This window comes from Camelina sativa, chromosome 15, assembly GCF_030686135.1.
Source record: "Camelina sativa cultivar CO46 ecotype springtype chromosome 15, ASM3068613v1".
Taxonomy (NCBI): domain Eukaryota; kingdom Viridiplantae; phylum Streptophyta; class Magnoliopsida; order Brassicales; family Brassicaceae; genus Camelina; species Camelina sativa.
Genome location: NC_141894.1, coordinates 17,254,843 through 17,278,762, shown reverse-complemented (window position 1 = coordinate 17,278,762; position 23,920 = coordinate 17,254,843). Strand labels below are relative to the sequence as shown.

The window sequence follows — 23,920 nt, the reverse complement described above, 5'->3', positions numbered from 1 at the left end:
ATAATCAATATACTTAACCTTAATATTACATTAACCAAAATAAGTCTTACATAAGTGCCACCAATCTATATATAATAGTAAACCCACTTTTGGAGGTCAACTTTAATCTAACGGATGAGATTATTATCTCATCTAACGGTTAAAAATTATTAATGATCCCAACAGTTGCAAGTTTTTTTTTTCCAAGAATAATGTTTATTCGTCATACTCCCATCTTTTAAAAATCGCACATATTAAACCCTTTGTTAATGATCTCAAAAGTTGCAATGTTTCGGTCCAACAATTGTGTTTCTTCGTTGCACTCCCAGTTTTCTATGTTGGCACCCGTTAGTTATCACACCCTTTTGTTTTACAGCTCTTTGTTTATATAAAGTTGCAATGTTTTGATCCAACAATTGTGTTTCTTCGTCGTACCCCTAGCTTTCAATGGTTACACTTGTTAGTTTTCACACCTTTTTGTTTCACACCTTTTTGTTTCACACCTCTTTGTTTTCACACTCTTTGTTTTTATATATATACAGTTTTTTATGGACTCTGAAAAGAGTTTTTGTTCTTTGAGTATTATTAATGATCTCACCCTTTGTTAATAATCTCAAAGTTGCAAAGTTTTGGTCCAAGAATTGTGTTTCCTCGTTGCACCCCCAGCTTTCCATGTTGGCACCCGTTAGTTTTTCACACCCTTTTGTTTTACACCTCTTTGTTTATATAAAGTTGTAATGTTTTGATTCAAAAATTGTGTTTCTTCGTTGTACCCCTAGCTTTCAATAGTTGCACTTGTTAGTTTTTGCACCTCTTTGTTTCACACCTTTTTGTTTCACACATCTTTGTTTTCACACTCTTTGTTTATATATATATATACAGATTTTTATGGAGTTTGAAAAGAGCTTTTGTTCTTTGAGTATGATTAATGATCTCACCCTTTGTTAATGATCTCAAAAGTTGCAAAGTTTCGGTCCAACAATTGTGTTTCTTCGCTGCTCCTCCAGGTTTCTATGTTGGCACCCGTTAGTTTTCACACCCTTTTGTTTTACACCTCTTTGTTTTTTTAAAGTTGCAAGGTTTTGATCCAACAATTGTGTTTCTTCGTCGTACCCCTAGCTTTCAATGGTTGCACTTGTTAGTTTTCGCACATTTTTGTTTCACACCTTTGTTTCACCTCTTTGTTTTCACACCTTCTTTTTTCTTTGTTGCACCTCCACCTTTATATGTTGATACCGTTAGTTTTTACACCCTTTTGTTTTACACCTCTTTGTTTTTATAAAGTTGCAATGTTTTGATCCAACAATTGTGTTTCTTCGCCGTACCCCTAGCTTTCAATGGTTGCACTTGTTAGTTTTCACACCTTTTTGTTTCACACCTTTGTTTCACACCTCTTTGTTTTCACACCTTTTTGTTTTTATATATATACATATTTTTATGGATTTTGAAAAGAGTTTTTGTTATTTAATTATTATTAATGATCTCATCCTTTTTTAATGATCTCAAAAGTTTCAAAGACTCGATCCAATAATTGTGTTTCTTCGTCGCACCCCCAACTTTTCATGTAGGCACCCATTAGTTTTCACACCTTTTTGTTTTACACCTCTTTGTTTATATAAAGTTGCAGTGCTTTGATCCAATAATTGTGTTTCTTCGTCGTATACCCCTTGATTTCAATGTTTGCACTTGTTGGTTTTTGCATCTTTTTGTTTAACACGTCTTTATTTTCATATTTTGCATCACTTCGTCGTACCCCCATCTTTCAAAAATCGCTCCTATTTTTTTTTCACATTTTTTCTCACACTTCTATGTTTTACACATTTATATTTAACCTCTTTGTTTATTATATATAAACTTTTATGGAATACAAAAACATGTTTCGAATTTATTGTTTTCTGAGTATTTTTTAAACTTACAAGTTAATAAATAAAATCATAGATTTATATGTTTATATATTATAGCAAACTCACTTTTATGGGTCAATTTAAATATAACAGATGAGTGTTTGGGCAAAAGTAATCTATTCGTTTAGAGACTACGGAAACAAGAAATAGATGTTGAATAGTCGTTTTTATTGATCAAAGTATCGAGCTCAAATACAAGAGTTTAAGGCACAACAAGTCAATTTGGGAACCCTAGCAATGCTTTGGAATTGAGTCGTGTGGCTGTGTTTTAGGTCTCTTGTTTCGCTCTTGATTTCATCCCATATCATGTCGATATCGCTCCCTATTTATAGAAAAGTCTCTTTACCCTAATCCTCATGGGATTTGGGTTTGAGTAACCGCCTCTTCATGAGATAAGGTCATTCTGACTATTCTCTCCACGAGATTGAGTCAAATATTTTCATGATAATGTCGTAGCAAATCAGAGTCGGTCACAAAGTCCAATTACAGCTTGTATTGACTCGTTGTTTGTCGTTACAGCCCATATTGGCTTGTTAATTGTTGTGTCGGCCCGTATTGGCTTGATGTTTGCCATTACAGCCTGTATTGGCTCGATGTTTGCCATTACGGCCTATATTGGCTTGATGCTTGTCGTTATGGCCCGTATTGGCTTGATGCTTACCGTTACGGCCGGTATTGACTCAATGTTTACCGTTACGGTCGGTATTAACTCAATGTTCTAAAGAATGCACAATTCTCTATTATTTATAGAATATATTATATGATTAAAATTATGCCCAACAGTTTGCCCCCCACTCTCTATTTTCTTAGTAAGAATTTAGAGAGTAGTATAGACAAATGGTACTCCCTCTGTCTCAGGAAGATTGATGTTTTGAGACTTTCACACATATTAAGAAATTTTTTAGTTTTTCTTTGTAAATTAATTTATAATTACTTTTTTGGTAGAGAGAGAAAATATAAACCAATAACAATTCAAAAATTTAAATATTTTAAATGATTAGTTCTTGAAGTTTACAAAACATCAATCTTTGTGGGACAAAAATATATCCCAAAACATCAATCTTTGTGAGACAGAGGGAGTATTATTTTAATAAACCACAAATAGAAAAGCTAAATATTTGTATAAGTCATGACATACCTTTAGATGTAGTCGTTTTCTCGCACTTGACTAATTCGCTGCCTTCAATTAATGATGATGTAATCCACATCGTGATCTTGTAGGTTTGTAGCTTTGGGACGATGTTCATCGCTATGGCAAGACCTGTGACAATGTTTTTCATCACCGGTGTATCAAATCGACTGCGCATTGGCTTTATATTTACAATTTTGTCATAGCCAATTTAATGAATTGGCTTCGCATCGGCTCTAAAACGATATAGTTATCATAACCAATTTCTTGAATTGGCTACACACTGATTCCACATTGGTTCTAATAACAAAATGCTGCCATAACCAATATCTGGAATTGGTTACACATTGGTTCCGCATTGGCTCCAATTTGTCAGTTTAGCCTTTGCCAATTTTGTGAATTGGCTTCACATCGGCTCTAAAACGATAAAGCTGTTGTAACCAAGTTACTTGAATTGGCAAATGGGATACACATTGGTTCCACATTGGCTCCAATTCGTCGGTTTAGCCTTATTTGATTATCACATTGGCCTCACATTGGCTATTTAAACGATAAAGTTATCGTAACTAGCAGGCAGGTGCAGCGAGTGTTTTGCCTTTAGGTGATTACCCAATTTTTGTAGCGAGCCTATCGTTCACGTATTTGTGTATCAATGGCCTCACTACTATATGAACAACTTCAGGACCATATCCTGCGTTGTAAGTCATGTTTATCTTGTATCGTGACAAGCTTCACATCGAATGACATGATTTTGTTGTCTTACAACAAGATTTATAGCCCATGTTCATGACATGAGTTCTAAGTTTTAGTAGAGAACGTCTTGAAGATTTGTGCATCAAGTGTGATATGATCGTGGCAAGCACGGAGCCAGAAGCTGCAGACAGACCGGAGATGGTGGGAAGGATCACTCGGTCAAGAGCTAAGGAGATGGCCAAGGAAGCACATTCACTCATAGTTGACGGGTCATTCAACCTACCAAGGATCCAAGTCTTCAACATATCCACTTTGAAGACTTCACCCAGTAATGAGGACTAGGTAACTTAGGTGTGAAGTTTGTACTCTTTTTCCCATAGTTGAGTTTTGTCCCAATGGGTTTTCTCAGCATGGTTTTTAATGAGGCAAATGGATTACTACGTCGAGTTATCTAGAAATCATTACCAATGGGGAATAACGTACTTCTGTACTAGTACAAGTGACTTATGCACTACTACAAGTCACTTAGACGTTTTGCTGCTTTCTTATTTCCTTAAAAACGTCTTGCTGTTTTATTTTGAACTGCCTGTTGTTTGGAGTGTCGAGCCTAGGGTTAATTATAAAACCCACAGCCACGCCTCCTTTGTTCTTTAGCGAAGAATGAAGTTGTGACATGAATTGTTGATCTTTCTTCCTCAATTTGATTTCTTGAATGCGTTCTTGAATTCTGGGTTTCTAAACACTTTGTGACATAGAAACTCTTCACTTGTTTCGTTCCATACAACCACCTAAACATCTATCTCCATCAAACCAGTGTTTTCTTCCTTCGATCTCCACACATCATCACCCAAAACCATCCGTTCATCATCACATTCCATCCACATCACCTGTCACTCGGTTATCAGCCTTCAACAGAGTCCAATCCTAGGGGAAATCGTATCATGTGGTATCAGAGCCAACTCTGTGTCAAGGCTAAGCGATTCTAAGAACCCTAACCTCTTGTGTTTTTGCTTTATTTCGTTTGTTTAGTTTTTTAGGGTTTGTTTTTGTTGATTCGTTGTGTCTAGATCGAATAGGGTTTGTTTTTGTTGAATTCGTTTGTGTCTAGATCGAATAGGGTTTTGTTTTGGTTGATTCGTTTGTGTCTAGATCGAATAGGGTTTAGTTTTGTGTTGTTCGAAATTAGACTGCAGTTAGGGTATTATTTCGAGTTTGTTCGTTATAGGGTTGGGTGTCGATCGATTCTCTTGTGGTGTCGCTCGATACTAGGTCTGTAGTCGTGTGTTTTCTTGTTTAAAATTCAGAGTCTTAGAGTTTATTTTCCTTTTTTTCATTCAAAGAACAAGTTACTGCGAGTTTCTTCCTTAATTTGCAGGTACAATGGAGCTTTCTCCAGAAGCTATGGAAGCTTTGAACCAAGCCATGTCTAAGCAAATAGCAGAAGCAAACAAGATAATGTCTACTCAGTTTCAGCAACAGATGGAGCAGCTCAATAACAAGTTTGAGAAACAGTTCAAAGACATAGCTCAAGCATCTAGTGCTTCAGAACAGAGTTCTTCAGACCCGCCTAGTCCTAATGAAGCCCATCGTTTAGCTAAAGGAAAGGCACACGTTGGAGTCTCTTCCAAGCATACACGGATCAGAACAGCTAAGTCATCTACTGGGGGGGAGAGAGACTTGTTTCAATCAGAGGAGAAACACTCAAGGTACAGAAAGAGAGCCGCGCAGAACTAGCAGAGATCACATTCGTCCACGACGAACTGAACAAGTAGCTGGGCATCGAATCTACATTGAGTCAGATAGAGAGTATTCTTAAGAAGAAGAATTTTCAGATCATAGTCAAAAAACAATGAGGAGAAACCGAAACAGAGATCATGGCAGGGATTATGAACCTTTGAGGCAGCAGCTGAAGCACCTTAAAATTCAGTATCCTTCTTTCCATGGAACCAATGATCCAGAAACTTATCTAGACTGGGAAAGGAAGATGGAATCCAACTTTCAAATTCAAGGTACTTATGAGTTGAACAAGGTGAAGATAGCCATCTCCAAGTTCAGTGGTTATGCTTTGTTGTGGTGGGAGCAGTTGGGACTTACTAGACATCGACAGAGAGAGCCTGCTATCACTACATGGGAACAGCTAGTCACGCAGATGAGGAAGAAGTTTGTGCCTACACACTACCAGAGAGAGATTCTTAACAAGCTGAGGCGTCTCACTCAAGGGACTAAGTCTGTAAGAGACTACTATCAGGAGCTGGAAACGCTTATGATCAGAGTTGATTTGAGGGAAAGTAAAGACATGGTTATGTCTAGGTTTCTTGGAGGTTTGAACAGAGAGATTCAAGACAAGATAGAGCTACAGAACTATGAAGATGTGCAAGAAATGGTACATAAGGCAGAGCTGATTGAATCGCAGATCAAGAGAAAGGGAGTGAGGTCTACATTTACGCCTGACATGTCCAATCCGAGATAGTTCAGTAAACCCGCCTTCACCAAGGACAGCAAACCCGTGACAACCACAGTCAAAGAGGAAGTTAAGATTGATTATAAGCCCAAGAGTAGCACCTCTACAAGTCATATCAGGTGTTTCAAATGCCAAGGAATGGGACATTATTCCAGAGACTGTTCTAACAAGAAGATGTTTCTTCTTCAAGAAGGAGGAGAGATTGTGCTAGTAGACAGTTCAGAAAGTGAACCAGAGCCTGAACTAGATGAAGAAGGAGAATTCGCAGTCATGGGAGAGATGTTAGTAGCACGGAGAGCTTTAAGTGTTCAGATGCATCCAGATGATAGAGGTCAGCGTGAGAACCTATTTCACACCAGGTGTATGGTTCAAGACAAGGTCTGCACCTTGATCGTAGATGGTGGTAGCTGTACTAATGCAGCTAGTGAAGAGATGGTACAGAAGCTTAATCTCAAGACCACTTCACATCCAAGGCCTTATCAGCTACAGTGGTTGAACAACAAGGGAGCTTTAACAGTCACGCAGCAAGTGATGGTGAAACTAGCGATTGGGAAGTATGAGGATGAGCTATTATGTGATGTGATTCCGATGAAATCAAGTCATATTCTGTTGGGAAGACCATGGCAGTTCGACAGAAGAGTGTTTCAAGATGGCTACACCAACAAGCAGTCATTTGAGTTCAAAGGACGCAAGGTCACTCTTCTACCACTTACACCCAGCGAAATCTACAAGGACCAGCTTCACATGGACCGCAAGGATACAGAGAAAGTGTCTCACAGCCTGTACATCAACCACAGCGAGTTCAACAAGCTATTTGAGCCAGAGATGACCACATTCATGTTTGGGTACAAAGATACACTCACCAGCACTAAGCCAGCAGAAGGGCTTCCACGCGAGACCATAGAGGTTATAGAGGAGTACAAGGATGAGTTTCCAGAAGAGATATCTCCAGGTTTGCAGCCACTACGTGGGATAAAGCATCAGATCGAATTGGTACCAGGTTCAGCTCTATCGAATTGGTACCAGCTTACAGAACCAATCCAGTAGAAACTAAAGAGCTTCAGAAGCAAGTAGAAGAGCTGATGAGGAAGGGACACATTAAAGAGAACCTCAGTACAAGTGCAGGTAAGGATAATGTAGTCACAGATGCATTATCCAGGAGGTACACTCTCATTTCTACTTTGTCTTCTAAGCTAGTAGGACTTTATGAGACTGACCTCGATTTTGCTGAGAGCTATGGCAAATGCCATAAGTTTGCTTTTGAAAACTACTATAGGCAGGATGGATATCTGTTCTTTAAGGATAGATTGTGCATACCAAGAGGATCCATGAGAGAGATGCTGACCAGAGAAGCTCACGGAGGTGGACTAGCTGGACATTTTGGGGTGTCAAAGACTCTACTTGGACTGCAAGAACACTTCTATTGGCCTCAAATGAAAACAGACGTTGAGAAGGTTTGTTCTAGGTGCCATATCTGCAAAATGGTGAAGGATTCCGATTTGAGGACAAATCCTTTTGAAGAGGGGGAGGATGATATGATCGTGGCAAGCACGGAGCCAGAAGCTGCAGACAGACCGGAGATGGTGGGAAGGATCACTCGGTCAAGAGCTAAGGAGATGGCCAAGGAAGCACATTCACTCATAGTTGACGGGTCATTCAACCTACCAAGGATCCAAGTCTTCAACATATCCACTTTAAAGACTTCACCCGGTAATGAGGACTAGGTAACTTAGGTGTGAAGTTTGTACTCTTTTTCCTATAGTTGAGTTTTGTCCCAATGGGTTTTCTCAGCATGGTTTTTAATGAGGCAAATGGATCACTACGTCGAGTTATCTAGAAATCATTACCAATGGGGAATAACGTACTTCTGTACTAGTACAACACTACAAGAAAATTGAGTTTTAATAGCAGCTGAATAACGCTATCTATCAATACCATAGCGTTTTAACAAACGCTATATCTGCACCCGTCATTATAGGTCAGACACTTTATATAGCGCTTTTTTGTTCTGCTATCGTATTCGCGGCTACCATAACGTTTGTGCGTCTGCAATTAAATATTCTATAACAGCATTTTTAAATTGTTGTTTTAAATATTAGGGTTTTGTGCAAAAAAACCCTCCAAATAGTTTTGTTTTGCAAAACAACCCTCCAAATTGGATAAATGCAAGTCAATACAATGATCTTTAAAGTAACCCGCAATATAACCCTTCTTTGTATAGATGACGTGTCAGCCGTTTATTTCGTTAAAAAACATCACGGTTGTTAAAACGACAGCGTTTTGCTTCGGTTTAAAACAACACGAAATTTAAAAATCATGTTGTTTTACAGACCAAAAACGACATACCCCTTCAATTTTTTTTTTTTTTTCATCACCCTTCCCCTTCAACCTTTTAATAAAACTTAATTTGGGAAAAAAATCAAAATTAGGGTTCATCCTTATGGATATTTCAGGTTTATCGATTGCAGATAACACAACCACAAGTTTCTCAATTTCAGATTATCATTATGATACTTCTCAAATTAAAAAATTTCTCCACTAGTGTTCCCAGACATCTCGACAACAAAAAGACTTATTTCTCTTATGTGAATGGATTTTATACATTAGACACACCAACAATTCAGAGGATAACCATTCTGGGATCTGTGCAAAGACGCTATCAAAGCACCGAACCCGTCTCGTGGAGAACACGAACCAGATTATAATTCGGGTTTCTTGTAGACCCACTATCCTTTGAGTGGAGGATATGGGTTTCTCAGGCCACGACATTGAAGTGGGATTCAGATTGGGTTTGGGTCTAGGAGTCGGAATTGGAGCTTAAGAAGAGCTAAACCGGTTAGGAGGAAGAGTTAAACCTGGTCGAGGTGCAAAGGAAGAAGAAGATCCGAGAACTCTACCTTGGCCTTTGAATTTCCTAGAGAAATATTTTTTCATGAATCCCTTTAGCCTATCTTTGACCATTTAATCATGATTAACTTCTACAACGATGAACCCTCATACATCTCACGAAACTATCTCTCCTTTTTTCCCCAAATTGAAGGATGAACCCTAATTTTGATTTTTCCCAAATTAAGTTTTATTAAAAGATTGAAGAGGTATGTCGTTTTTGGTCTGTAAAACAACATGATTTTTAAACTTCGTGTTGTTTTAAACCGAAGCAAAACGCTGTCGTTTTAACAACCGTGATGTTTTTTAACGAAATAAACGGCTGCCACGTCATCTATACAAAAAAGGTTATATTGCGGGTGACTTTAAAGATCATGGTATTGACCTGCATTTATTCGATTTGGAGGGTTGTTTTGCAAAAAAAAATTACTTGAAGGGTTTTTTTGCACAAAACCCTAAATATTACTATAGCATTTATATAAATGTAATTGTTTACATTTATTTTTTTATTATTTATTTTTATTAATTATTTTTTATTGATAAAAATTTTGATTTGCTTAATAGAAATTTAAAATATCCAATAAGATTGAATGTTACAAAGCCACAAACATTCTAAAGATACAAGTTCATAGTACTACATAAACTCAAATGTGTCAGCCTCAAATGAATATAATCTTGTCATTAGGCCAAGCCACAGTGGTTCCGACTGCATCAGCTATGAATTCAACTTTAGAGTTTGCTCTCCATACTCTAGCACATATGAAAACAAGGTCTGATCTTTTAAGAGCATTGGCAATTGCATCTTTTGATTCTTCTGCAGCTTGTTCTCCAAGAAGCGGGTTTCCACCAGTACCTATAAAAATTAAGTAACAGAGACGCTTATCTTCAGCTTGTCTCTTCATGATCTTCTCAAGAATTCCAGTCTCTTAACCTAACAGCACCAGGCATGCCTCCCTTCACAATTTGCATTTTCAGATCAGCGAAACAAATATACAAAACCATTAAGCTAGAGCTCAAAGAACGTCCTCAACTGAATCAGCCAAAGCAGAATGTAGAACTAACCGGTAAAGCCACAAGATCATAAACTTGATCAGCACATTTAGAGATTAAGACATCTGCAAGCAATTTGGTCCCTGAGGATGCTTCAACCTCTAGCTTCTGCTCCACAGAAGCAAGAGTGACCTCAGCACCAGCTCGCCGTAGTACATCAACTAACACAACAGCTTCTATTTCCTCCGTACCATATCCAATTGGAATAAGCACCTAACACATGATTTATCAGTTATCTCCAAATCTCTCTCTACAACAAACAAAGCTGGGGACTTTAACTTATTGAAATCACCTCAACCCTTCACCTTATGAGAAGCAAATCGAAATTTGGAAAGTGAAACGAGTTAGGGAGCTTACAGGAGGTTGTCGAGACGTGTTGAGACCCTTCACCTGATGAGTCGAGACGTGTTGAGACCCTTCACCTGATGAGACAGCCAAACCCTCCATAGCTACGATAGAGTCTAATGACGTGAAAGAAACTAAAAACGATGGACATGAGCAAAAAACGTTTTGAGCAGTTTCTCGAGCTGATTTATCATATCTGGACTCCTTTGCACACTCTTTGATGTTCATACTTCATAGTTCTTCTGAATCACCCAATCTTCCCCAGTAAGATGTCTCTTGTAAAAACTAGTTTTTCCTGCATAATCAACCACCAAGAGAAATTAGAGCCTTAGCCAAGTACAATCAAACACATTGAACCACATAACTTTACAGTCCCAGTTAAATAAATCCTTTTATTCCATTTAAAGAAAGCATTTAACATTCTCCCTGCCAATAGCTTCCTGTTATCGTCCCTTTCCAGCAGAAGATGTTGTCTTCCTTTGGAAACGCAGATATCCCTGGACCACCACGCCCATCTGAAAACACCCCAAGTCAAAACCATATGAGCAAATCTTAACTAGAAAAACCAATTCACTATCTGTTTCTTTAAAGCAAGAGAACGAAATATGATAAAACTCACCATCAAGCCCATCAATTCAGACTGCAGCCTGCGTTTAAGCAAATAATAAAAAAAAAAAACTGGATTAAGAACCTGTGATTCACTGAAGTCTGAATAAAAACTGAATCTTTGTGAAATATAAACTAAAGGGAAATGATAAGTTATGATTCAAGATAAATACAAAGAACATCTTAAAGGTTTAGTACTCTCAGAGACATTCTAACAAACAGTTTGTATGCAAAGATATAGTAGAAGTCTCGCACTTCATTTATTGGGATTTAGAAGTACATCAACCACAAGAATTTGGATATGGGTAATAGCTAAATACTAAGAAACCATACGAAACCATACGAAACCATGAAATGGATACGATAAACATATAAGAGGCAAAAGACGAAGGCGGTTAAGATTGAAATGGCGAATGTTGGAACAAGATCCAAGGAAAAGAAAAAAAAAGTACCTTTAGAGAACAGATTGGCTGTCAACAGTCTTGGTCGGAGCCGCGAGTTGTTTTGATCCATTAAACGCCGGAGGATCCGCCGGAGTGTTTCCTTGATACCCGCCTTTCTTCTTTATACCGAAATCAAGAAAATCGAAATAGTCGAATTAGACACACTCGTAGAGAAGAAAGATATTCAAAATTTATCGAAAGTAGAAGGAGGAGAGAAGAGGAATAAGAGAAAACAAAGATTCCTTCTTCTTCCTTCTGTTTTGTGAGAGAGATGAGATGAGTCTAGTCTCTCAAGAGGGTTGGTTATAAAATGACGTTTAAGTGAGAGCAACCGATTTACAGGAAGAATCAACAACAATTGAGCAAAAGAGGAAGATGGATTACAGTGTTTTGGTTTGAAAGAACATAGAATTTTAGATCTGGGATTAGGTATTGTGATTGAGATTTGTGTGGGAGAGAGTGAGATTGGGCAAAGATTGTGAAAATCAGATTTGTGTGGGAGAGGAAAAAAAATGAAATTTTAGGGTTCTGAATATTTGGAAATTTTATTGTGTCGATTGGGATTTCTTTCGGAAAAAAGTTTTGGAGCCTAAATTTTCTAAGTGTGGCGGTACTAAAATTTTTGCTTACCGCCTATCACTATCATAACGTTTGTAATTAGGTATTGCTATTAAAAATAATCCATCCAAACTAAAAAAACACGTGAAACAAAAATAACAATATATCATAACGTTTACAAATATACCAACGCTATCTAAAATAAATATGTCTTATAACTATAGCATTATCGCCACAAACACTATATTATAATGCTATTAAAACTCAATATTCTTGTAGTGCAAGTGACTTCTGCACTACTACAAGTCACTTAGACGTTTTGATGCTTTCTTATTTCCTTAAAAACGTCTTGCCGTTTTATTTTGAACTGCCTGTTGTTTGGAGTGACGAGCCTAGGGTTAATTATAAAATCCACAGCCACGCATCCTTTGTTCTTTAGCGAAGAATGAAGTTGTGACATGAATTGTTGATCTTTCTTCCTCAATTTGATTTCTTGAATGCGTTCTTGAATTATGGGTTTCTAAACACTTTGTGACATAGAAACTCTTCACTTGTTTAGTTCCATACAACCACCTAAACATCTATCTCCATCAAACCAGTGTTTTCTTCCTTCGATCTCCACACATCATCACCCAAAACCATCCGTTCATCATCACATTCCATCCACATCACCTGTCACTCGGTTATCAGCCTTCAACAGAGTCCAATCCTAGGGGAAATCGTATCAAAGTGTCTCACCATAAGATTCTTGTTAACGAGTGTTTCGTTGTCAAGTTTTTGCATCTAGTGATTTGTCACATAAATTTCGCTAGCGCCTGCTTTCTCAATTGGTTAGCAGCGACTATCATATTGAAAAATGCTTCTTCAATGGGTAAGCATCCATAAACTTTTCAAGTCTGTCGATTCATTAGCATTGGTTCTCCAAGGGTAAACATTTTTCTACTGACTTTGTCATCAACACATGGCTACCAAGTTGACGAAGTATACTCTCATAATGGGTAATGAATTACTAAAAATGTAGTCATTTTATATCAAAAATCCATCAATGTTAAAAAAGAAGTAAAACTAGAACTAAAAAATAAAAATGAATAATAACTTATAAAATCTTTCAAAAACCTAATACCACCATGCCGTAAAAATCGAGACGTTGTTGACATCTTGTCATTTTGACAATTTGTGCTCCTCACTTTCAGTTTTGTTTAAAGTTTGATAAGGTTCCTCACCATTACTTATGACGCTAGTGTATTCGCTTCGATGTCTTTGGCAAGGTTTATCATCTCGTGTTGATCTTTCGTTTCTCACTATGCGAGAGTCAAAATGTGACAAATGTCGATGTCGATACGATGTATTTTCTTCCCATTTTATTTGTGCCCATGCCTGCGAGAGCACATCTTCCATAGTTATGCACTGATACTTGGTAAGTTCTTTGTACAAGTCACCATCATGAAGTAAACATCTCTTGAATGCCGATATGGCAGTAGACATGTTGCAACTTGCTATTGATATCTTCTCCTTGTTGAATCGTCCCACGTAGGCACATAACGGCTCATCTCTCTTTTGTCGTACCTCATAAAAGTCATCCGCTGTCTTTTCGAGGTTCCTGCTGCTTGCGAATTGTTCAACAAAAAGATCCGTCAATGATGCAAACGAATTTATTGACCCGTTTGGCAAGTTGATAAACCACTGAAGCACAGCCCCCGTAAGGCTTGAGCCAAATCCTTTGCACATGGTAGCTTCTTGATATTCTCTTTAAATGGACGTCGTGAACATTCGTTGTTTGTATTGCGCTATGTGGTTATCCGGGTCGGATGTTCCATCAAACATCTTCATTGTTGGTAGCACGATATTTCTCGACATCTCAGTGAGTGCGATTTCATCAGAGAACGGTGTGTCAGCATACGAGTGTAAGTTGCTCTTCCGGATTGGCTGAGCTACACCTGGTAGTCGTTCAATCAACGCTTCCATCTCTCCAAAACGTTTGTTGAACATTGCTTCCAAGTGGATGAATTGTCCCTGCTCGATTCCTGTCATGCGCGGTGTGTTGACAACTCCTTGTTGACCCAAATTTTCTTCTTGGATAAGGCTTTCACGTGCCTGCCTTCTGTCAGGGTTTCCTCCGCCGTTCTCTTCCTGATGAGGAGTTTCCAACCGTCTGTCTCCCGTTATGGGTGTTTGATTATTGGTTCTAGGCGTTGAGTTAAGGTCTTGCATCCGATTGACTTGCACGCCGTGAAATCTAGAGCCTTCTTCGGTAAAAACTCTCCCTGCTGTCACGAGCGAAGCGTTCTCCTCCCGTAGCCTAGCATTATCTGCCTTGATCTGTGATAGCTTCTGCACTGCCTCGTTCAGCTTAGTAGCCAAGGCTTCAAGCTGAGCAGCAACATTTGCATCGTTGTTAGTCGTATCTCCTCCGTTTCCCGTCATCTCATGTAGTTTACTCTACCCCTCTCTCTCTAGCGCCAATTGTTTGGGCAAAAGTAATCGATTTGTTTAGAGACTACGGAAACAGGAAATAGATGTTGAATAGTCATTTTTATTGATCAAAGTATCGAGCTCAATGTAACAACCCGTCCCGTGGATCCCACTAGCCTCACTACTAGCCTACTAGCCTCACTGCTAGCCGCCCCAACGGACCCCAAGCTGGCCCTGCAGGGCATCGATCCTAACCCATCACTGTGGATATGGATATTCACAGTGAGGGGTTAGGATCGATGCCCTGCAGGGCCAGCTTGGAGTCCGTTGGGATGGCTAGCGGGGGGCTAGCAGGGTCCACGGACGGTCTGTTAGGGCAGCTAGCGGGGGGGCTAGTGGGATCTACGAGACAGGTTGTCAATCGATCTGCAGCTCAATTGGTGACAGCTTGTCCTGTGGGAAGGTTGTTAAAGGGTGAGGACCAGGGTTCAAGGAACGCCTGGCGCACCAATAACCTACTGGTGGATTTGCGGAGAGGTTTAAAAGAATTGATTTGGCCACCTGTGGGGGTGAATTGTGACACCCCGGTTTCAGAGACTTGCGGAGAGGTTTAAAAGAATTGATTTGGCCACCTGTGTCACTAAAGTGCACTTATCTTTTTGGTCAAAGGTCGTGAGAGAACTCCATAGTTAAGCGTACTTATGCTGGAGTAGTCCCAGGATGGGTGACCTTCTGGGAAGTGACTGTCGGAACTGTGTGAGTGAGGACAAAACACAGGGAAAGATCATGTGGTGATTTGTAGGGACGGTAACAAGTCTTTAAAAACCTTTCGGACGTAGCAAACCGGCCGTCGGATATGGATGGGCTAACAGGCCTAGTGAGAGGACGTGAGACCCATTAAGGAAAGTGGGCCCATGGACTGGGATTGGACATGGGGCCCACTAAGAGGTGCGGTTGGGGCGTTACAACAATATAAGTAATGGATAACACTCACACAACAAAACTTAAACTTTTTCCCAGATTGAACTAAAACTAATTCAATATTTAAAATCTCACAAGACCACAATTAATCCGTAAAATCATAATAAAACCAAAAAAACCCAAATCAAATTTCATATAATCTAAAGTGATAAGAAAAAAGATCTAAAGATTTCACCTTCTCTGGATTTGTTGGAATGGTTTTTGAAAACTTTAGAAAAGGAATGGGAGAGAGAAAGAGAGAGAAACATAAACAAGCTTTTCTCTTTCAATGGATGAACAAAAACAAAACAAGGACGAAGAAGATGTATTGTTTGGTTGAATAATTGGGAGGATGGTGAGTTGAATTGTTTTGTTGGTTGATAAATTGGAGAAATCATGGTTGAGGAAGAAGAAGATGTATTCTTTCTCTCTCTATAATTAGAATCCACATAGGTAAGTTAATTGGAAGAGAGGTTGTTTGTTTAGTTTGAGGAGTAAGTGGTAGTTTTACAAAAGGAAAGTATAGTGATAGTAGAAAGTGGGTGTGTGTGTGTTAATAGTTTAGGGGAAAGTGGGTGTAAGTGCAAAATTCCCATGTTTTAAAGGTAAGTATTATTTTTGTCTACAGACTTGTTCACATACGGCACTTAAGTGAAAATTTTCCCCAAATATTGGCGGAACAAGTGATTTTAACTTCCCGCTTCATGATTTTTTTTATTATAGTGTTGTTTAAGTGCTATAGAGTAATCGAAAAAAAAAAGTTATCTTTCATAGCAGTAATTACGGAAAATGAGTTATGGTCATGTGCTATCAATGTGGATATTTCTTGTAGTTTATTAACAGCTAGAGAACCCGGACTCACTGAGTAATCTTAGATTACTCATGATGCTACTTTTGTTTTGCAGGTAACCAATAGAGGGTTAAACCATTGGGGGAGCTGGGAAGTTGGGAAAAGCTAGTGTATGTTTCCTCTCTTTTTGTAAAATATGTTGGTTTGAACAAGGCTTGTAAATCTCTTCTGTCCCGGCCGAACACCTTTTGTTAGGATGTTTAATGTTGTATTTTACTTGAACAATTTATTTGAAATAAAGTATGTTTTATATTTGATGCTGTTCCCAAATGATTATGGTCTTGTCCGGACCGTCCCAACACTCACACACGGCAAGGGTTGGCAAGCCTAAACCTGGGTCTGAGTGGGATGTACCGCGGTACGGATATTCAGGGTGTCGAATTCGTTTTGATAACCTCGTTTGACTGTCCACGTGTATCATCAAGTGGCATTCTTGACCGTTTTGTCTATAGAACGGTTTGGGGGTGTTATAGGAATAAAAAAGTTTTTCATGGTACAGAGGCGGAGTCAATTGATGTTATAATCAGGCGGCTAATGATAAGTTATTGTGGGAGGAGGCCAAGTCCTTCTCAGCGGGTTCCCTGGATCCTTTGCCTTTGGAGGTCCGGAATCCTTCTTTCCAGTGTCAAATTGATGGATCCTGGAAGGGTTTAGATCCTTTTGTGGGTTTGGGATGGTGGTACTGCAATAGTGAGGATACAACGTTACTCTTAGGAGCACAATGTCATAGACGCAGCCCTTATCTCCTACCCACAGAGTTACAAGCTTTCACTTGGGCTATGGAGTTTCTCCTGGCAGCGGGTAATGACTGTCAAAGTTTTGAGACGGATTGTGCAGAACTAGTCACGATGGTGCAATCTACTGACGAATGGCCCGCCTTCTCCAATATGTTGGATGATTTCAGTTTTCTCCGATCATCCTTCCCCTCTTTCACTCTTACCAGGATTCCGCGTAAGTCAAATGTGAGGACAAATTGTCTTGCTCGTTTTTCAAGATCTTTAATTTCTGAAATATCTTTTATAAACTCTTACCCTCCGGTTTGGGCAACCAACCTTGGAGTTATCTTCTAACTTAACGCTTGGTTAAAAAAAAATTTATACTTTATATATATATATATAACTTTGTCAAATTTGTCACAAAGTATATAATTACAAATATATATATAGATTTACGATCAAATCAGGTAATTAAATATAACGATTTTTGTGATTAAAATTACCTCACTTCTAGTAACAAATGTCTTTTTATTACTTGTCACAATTAGTCACTATTTTACTTACTTTTCGTGTTGCTTATAGATCGTGACATAATTATTATCATTTTGTGATTATAATAAAAACATATAAATTTAAAATTTAAAAAGAAAATCGCTTCAATTTTTGTGAAAAAATCTAAAAATACAAAAAAATTATGTAAAAAGATTGCAAATGACATAAAAAAAATAAAACTATTATTCAGATTTGTGAGTAGTTAATTCGATATCAGAATTCATATCTTCAGCGTCTGATCTAACTTCTGCTTCTATTATTAGATCACCAAAATCTTATGGTTGGCCATCTAAATATGATAGTGTCTCAACGGGCAATAAATCAGATTCGACAATAAAATTATCATTCTCATGTTATATTACAGTGAAATCAAAAAAAAAAATTAACAAAATTTTCTTTCTTGGGTACACCATAATTGTTGCTTTCCATAATTGATTTTTTTGGGCTAAGTTATCCGTAGATATAGAACATAACATACTTAATAAACATTAATGTTTCTGTCAAACCATACTTAATAAAACATTAATGTTTCTGTCAAATGTTCCAACAGAGTGAGTATTCGTATTCACGATGGCCAAGCAAAACTTTTGTACCCTCTAAAAGCAGTTTCTAGTTGTACTGCTTGATGCAATCATGCTATACTTACACTTGTTCAATGCATATAGATTTGTCTTTATCTCTCTGTCGGTACAGATCGGAAGAAGGATCCTTACCAAGTATAGTGGATGACTTTTCTTTCCAAAAAATCTAATACTTTAACCAAAAAGATCGAAAAAAACATAACAATCTGATATGAGTTCTAAATATCTAGAAGTTTATGCATGCGCTGTGTTTATAAAAATATTTTAAACTAGTGGAGTTGTCATTTACGTTGATTCAAATATAGTTACAATGAATCCAACAGCGGACCATAAGGGTCCCGGCGCAACACGTATAGATACTCTCATACTTATCTCCTAATTACTACATTGTTTATAGTTTGATAACTTTCTTTAACTTTACTTTTGATAAAATAATTTCAATCTTTTTATCCGACTACGTTGTAGTTTTTTGACTTTTCTCGTTTCCTATCCTCCTCATTTTTCTTTAAATAGAGGGCATACATCGTAACATTTTATCCATCACTTGCTTTAACATACTAAGAGAGTTATAAGAAGTTGAGAAAAAAAAATGGCTTCAAAGGCTTTGATTCTGTTGGGTCTCTTTGCAATTCTTGTCGTCGTTTCCGAAGTGTCTGCCGCAAGACAGTCGGGTACGTAAAATTATTTTATGCATTTCAATCTACTTCTACTATTGGATGCTATTTCTTTTTTTTTTTTTAAGAAACAAGATATGTTCGTGAGGCTATTCGAACTTGAAATAACGTATCGTTTGTAATTTTTATCCAACTATTTTTTCCGTTCCATTTTGTGGACTTACTAAAGGCAAGACAGATTTAAGTGATGTGGAGTCTTGTACGTACTATTTAGAAGTTGTAATATCTTTTAAAAACCTAGAGACCCGTATATATGTTTTTATTTTTAAAACTCTTTAAAATAAAAGACAATGAAGACGGGAAGAGGAATGCACATGTGCACGTGCTTAACAATATCTGAAATACTGTTTCTTTGGGCAGGCATGGTGAAGCCGGAGAGTGAGGAAACAGTGCAACCTGAAGGTTATGGCGGTCATGGCGGCCACGGAGGAGGACACTACGGAGGAGGAGGAGGAGGCGGAGGGCACTACGGAGGAGGAGGAGGCGGAGGACACTACGGAGGAGGAGGAGGCCACGGACACGGAGGAGGGGGCCACGGACTTGACGGATACGGAGGACATGGTGGACACGGAGGACATGGAGGCCACGGAGGTGGAGGAGGCCACGGACACGGAGGAGGAGGCCACGGGCTTAACGAACCTGTTCAGACACAGCCCGGTGTTTAAAACTCTATAATAGATTCACCACCATGCATGATTGCACTTATGTATACACTTATGTGTGTGTATGACTATAAATAAATCATGGTGAGTTTGTGTAATGCAGTCCCTTCAGAAATGTTTGGAATAAAATTTCATAATACTAGTCTAATTTCTCTCTGTTTTAATTATAATTGCGGTGTTTGCATAATAATTTCGTTTATAGTTTCACACAAAAAAAAAAAAAACAAAAAAATCGTTTCTAGGTCATATTACTCTATCGGTTTTTTTCTTTCTGTTACGGAGTTATAATCCCTTATCATATTCTTAGTGTTGGAGAAAAAAAAAATGGTAAACTGGCTAGGGAATATTTGTAAAAGTATTACCAAACACCTAGAGATCTAGACAATCAAGGCCTTGCATACACTAGCACTTACAAAGTTCACTAAACATACGAAAGTTCCAAAAGGACTCTAGTGTAAGAATTTACTTGTAGTTGACTAAACGAGAAACTGCAGGTCTTACTTGTATAAGAATGTCTTAAAAGCTCTCAGGCAAGAAACCCAAGGCACCGTTCCGTGAACGTAATGAGCTGTTTCTTCCAGCGATGCTTCTCTAGTAATCTCCTCTCCTGACTCGTGTTTGCTAAGGTGTGACCTCTCTTTGATGTATCTCTTTCACAAGTTAACTGAAGTATTACAAATCACATGGTAAAGTCTTGTTTCTTCAATGTCTTCCTTCGACATATAGTAGAGATCTGATCATCTATTTTAAGTTTTGGGTCTCTCTATCCATAGTAATCTTAAACAATTCAAGTTAGAATAATATATAAATAGAAGAATTTATAATTAAATTTTAAACTTAAAAAAAAATCATTTTCTAAAACAATTATACCATTGCACAATTTTCTATAACAATTTCACTTCTTCCATGTGTTATACGAAACTGAGACTCTATATCGGGACTTCTTAGTCTCATTTCTTAAATTTAATCTGATTAAAAATAAATTAGAAATGACAATATTACTAAGAAGAGCTTCTTAATTTAGAGCATCTCCACTGGGGAGTACTCTCTGGATTACTTTTCAAATTATGATAAAAAAAATAAAAAAACCCATAATAAAGCTCAATTAGCCGAGAATTGCTTCTTCTGGAGGGGGCTGGAGCAATCCATAAGAGCAAGTTTATTGGGGGGTTCATATAAGGGGAGTTCTTAAATTTTTTATGAATTAATTGTGTACTGTTTGGAATATAAGAACCCATGATCTCTTAGATAAAATTTTCTCTTTTATTGGTAGGTTCTTATTTTGGGTCTCTTATTTTTGAAAATATTATTTTTTAAACTTTTAAAATTTTAAATAGAATAGAAGTGGTATAAATGTGTAAACATTTAAGATTTTATAAAATTAGAAAATATTCCATTTTTATTAATTTTCAAACATACAAAACATAATAATTTTTGAAAAACCTTAAGCTTAACTTTTACTCTATTTTCATCCGGCAAACCAAATTATCTGCTCTCGTTTTTTTCTTTCTCTCTGTTTTTGTGTTCTGGTTTATGTATACTTTGTATTTGAGCTATTTGAATTGGGGGTTCGTTGTTATGCCATGGGTTGCAGTAAGTTTCGTATATTGATTATACATAGTTCATATGAGTTATAATCCTTTATCTAAGAAAAGTTAATATGAACTCAGTTTCCTCTGATGTGAGTCATCAACTAACCAATTTATGTTCATATGTTCATATAGTTACCTTTATATTGAACCAACTGCCAAATATAATGCACACAGATGTATAAAAAAGAACACATTCGATAACGATTTAACTTATAGTTTGACTTCAAAGAGTAAGTAATAAAGAACCAATGCGATCAAGTAATCTTTCTATTCACCATATTTTCTTCTTCTTTATAGGCCAAAACAGAGTATCATCATCGTTGTATACATTTTATCCTAGAAATGAAAAAGAAAAACTAATCATTTACATCTCTATACTTTCATCATTTAGTTACCAGGCAAGAGTCATGACGATGTTGTTATCTTTCACAAATAGTCACGACAAACTCTGATTCACTAATCACAACAGAAACTTCACCTGGTGGGCAATTTCATGACAGCAGTACGATCTACTTTCATCTCAGCCAAGTAAACAAACAAACTAGCCATTGCAATAGCTGAAAGAAGAAGCCAAAACACTGCAAAGATCCTTCCTTCAATCGTCTTAAACGCTTTATCTCCATAACCAACCGTCGTAACCGAGATAACCGAATCCAACCAATCCAACCTCTCGAAAACGTGAAGGAAGCAAGTTCCAGTCGGGACGCAGAGAAAGACGACGCAGAACACTAAACAAAGTTTCCACTTAAGACTGATACCAAAACGATGGTCAAGATCTTGGTCGTGGGATTTGACGGGACAATGTCGCCGTAACCGACAGTGCACAAAGTGACGACGGAGAAGTAGAAGGCGTCAACCCAAATATAAGTCTCGGTTCCAGAGAACTGGTCTCGAAAACAAGAATTTGTGAAAACAAGAGAGGAGGATCAGCGCTAGTACAAGAATAGTCCATTTCGATTTCGATACAGCGGCTGGTGATGAGGCTTCGACGGAACGGAGAAGAAGGTTCTCATTGAGGAGTATCTCGCCTTCCATTGATTAAAAAGCTCTGCCTCTTCTTCTTCTTCTTGAAAGGAAAAGTCTTTGACGATTGATAAAGTTGTAATGACTCCAGATTTTGATTGCCGTTCATATGAGTCAAAATCATATTAACTCCAGATTTTGATTACCGCAGGAGTTCAAAATAGAATCTAGGATCACTTGAGAAAAGACTTACGCAAATCCCTAATTTTCTAACTAACATAAAAAAACCCTAAATTGAGATCGAAAAACAAAGAACCCTAATCATAAAACAATCTGAGATTCATGCAGTTGTACTAACAAACGTACCTTTTGATTCCAATTGCTTCAATCTCTATCAATTTATTCGACTGAAACTCGATTCATGCAATTGGCGAGTAGCTTCCAAATCGACATCTTCTTCTCTCCAATCCCATCGAATCGCCTTCTCTCCATTCCCAATTGAATCCAAACCATTCTCAGTACTTCGATTCAAACCCATGAAGCTTCTGCTTCCAAATCGTTTTCTTGTTTCGGAGATTTCAATCGCGAGAGAACGAGAGAACGAGAGAGAGAGAGAGAAATAATAAAATCAGTCGGAGAAATTTCTTTTTTCCATTTTATATTTTCTGTTCGCCCAACAGAGAGCTGACACGTATCAGTCTCTTAACCCATGAGACAGTATATTATATAAGGGGAGTTCTTACGTTTATTCTCTACTTTTGATTTATTTTTTTCAAAAAAAGACTCTGAACCCCTGCCTGAACCCTCCGATAATCATGCTCTAAGCAATGCATACATGTCAGATTTAGATTGGTTGTAGGGTAAATATAAATTTTTTTTTCCCGACCCTTTCTCTCTTTTCTCTCTCGATGGATTCGCCGATTCACCACAAGTCCAGAAAAAATCGTCGGCGGATGTTGCTTTTGATGGCCTAAGGCTGACGGCGAGGTCCACCGGCTAGCGATTAGGTTCAGATTCAACTTTAATTAAACTTTGATTAGTCTATGTATCTGCTCAATTTCCTCTGATGTTTGGGTGATAGATGCATTTGGTCTGACATTTACTTGAATGGAACCGGCAACGTACTTGGTGATTTTACTGATTAGAAATGGTTTCAAGTCTCTCTGTTTCAATGTTTCTTACAAGAAGAACTCTTCAGGGCACAAGCTTAAAGAAGAAGTGACTTGTAAAGATTATTCAAATTACAAGAAATGAGTCCACCATTACCATCAAGATCAGGTTCCTGTTCTTAACCATTACTCCCAATTGAAAACCTTTAAATTTATAATTTTATATACTTCGAGATTATCTCAATATAGATTAGTCAGTGCAAAATTATATATGAGCTTTAACACATGATGTTGTGTGTGGTTTGATGTGTAGCGGAGGATGAGTTTGACATCCATTGTGGCGGTCAAGTCTCCTACTTCATCTAGTGACGCTCCCATTTGGAGAACCATCGATTATCTCGACAACAATATCCCTTGGACCAGGCCCACCATTCCTGACTTCGGCCAGTCTTGCCTTCAGGTTTTTCCTAGTTCACATGATCTTTTTATGTTGCAAGTAGCGGATTGTAATTTGGGATTAGTCTTAAGAGTTTGGTTATCATTAAGAAAAAAATATCGCAAAGCTTGGATTGAGATGCAGGGGATCGGCTTTTAGCTGCTCTGTCCTTGGTTAGTTATGAGAGCGTGAGAGATTGAGTGTTGTTGCAGTTTTTTTAGAACTTGAGTGAGTTGTTGCTGGTTTTTTGGTTTGAGTTCAATTCTGTTTCAATTTTGACTTCATGTATCAATACGTTTGAGTTTTGGATTTAATTCACTGATCAATGTTTTCATTTGATTTATGCAATGTTTTCATTT

General features: G+C 37.8%; 3 protein-coding genes and 1 pseudogene across 4 annotated transcripts; 2 read left to right on the top strand and 2 right to left on the bottom strand.

Moving 5' to 3' along the window:
* Nucleotides 1-9,604: 9,604 nt before the first annotated feature.
* On the bottom strand, nucleotides 9,605-12,200 carry LOC104747110 (protein DJ-1 homolog C-like). 2 transcript variants are annotated; one of them, XM_087488762.1, is made up of 6 exons: nucleotides 11,881-12,200; nucleotides 11,506-11,615; nucleotides 11,067-11,094; nucleotides 10,460-10,962; nucleotides 10,115-10,315; nucleotides 9,605-10,006 (listed from the first exon to the last, which is right to left on the bottom strand). In XM_087488762.1, the coding sequence occupies exons 4-6, from the start codon at nucleotides 10,673-10,675 to the stop codon at nucleotides 9,962-9,964; spliced, it is 462 nt and encodes a 153-aa protein (XP_087344888.1). In that variant the 5' UTR covers nucleotides 10,676-10,962; nucleotides 11,067-11,094; nucleotides 11,506-11,615; nucleotides 11,881-12,200; the 3' UTR covers nucleotides 9,605-9,961. The 2 variants fall into 2 exon arrangements, with proteins under 2 accessions (XP_087344888.1, XP_087344887.1); XM_087488761.1 differs by having other exon boundaries at nucleotides 11,506-12,131.
* A 4,424-nt stretch (nucleotides 12,201-16,624) lies between these two features.
* On the top strand, nucleotides 16,625-17,346 carry LOC147926762 (uncharacterized). Its single transcript, XM_087487197.1, has 2 exons — nucleotides 16,625-16,732; nucleotides 16,804-17,346. Exons 1-2 carry the CDS (start codon nucleotides 16,625-16,627, stop codon nucleotides 17,344-17,346), a joined length of 651 nt encoding a protein of 216 aa, XP_087343323.1.
* A 1,303-nt stretch (nucleotides 17,347-18,649) lies between these two features.
* Nucleotides 18,650-19,609, top strand: LOC104747109 (uncharacterized). The gene is made up of 2 exons (XM_010468681.3): nucleotides 18,650-18,796; nucleotides 19,160-19,609. Exons 1-2 carry the CDS (start codon nucleotides 18,715-18,717, stop codon nucleotides 19,462-19,464), a joined length of 387 nt encoding a protein of 128 aa, XP_010466983.2. The 5' UTR covers nucleotides 18,650-18,714; the 3' UTR covers nucleotides 19,465-19,609.
* Nucleotides 19,610-20,943: 1,334 nt separating this feature from the next.
* On the bottom strand, nucleotides 20,944-22,100 carry LOC147926761 (two-pore potassium channel 4 pseudogene; annotated as a pseudogene).
* Between the last annotated feature and the right edge of the window lie 1,820 nt (nucleotides 22,101-23,920).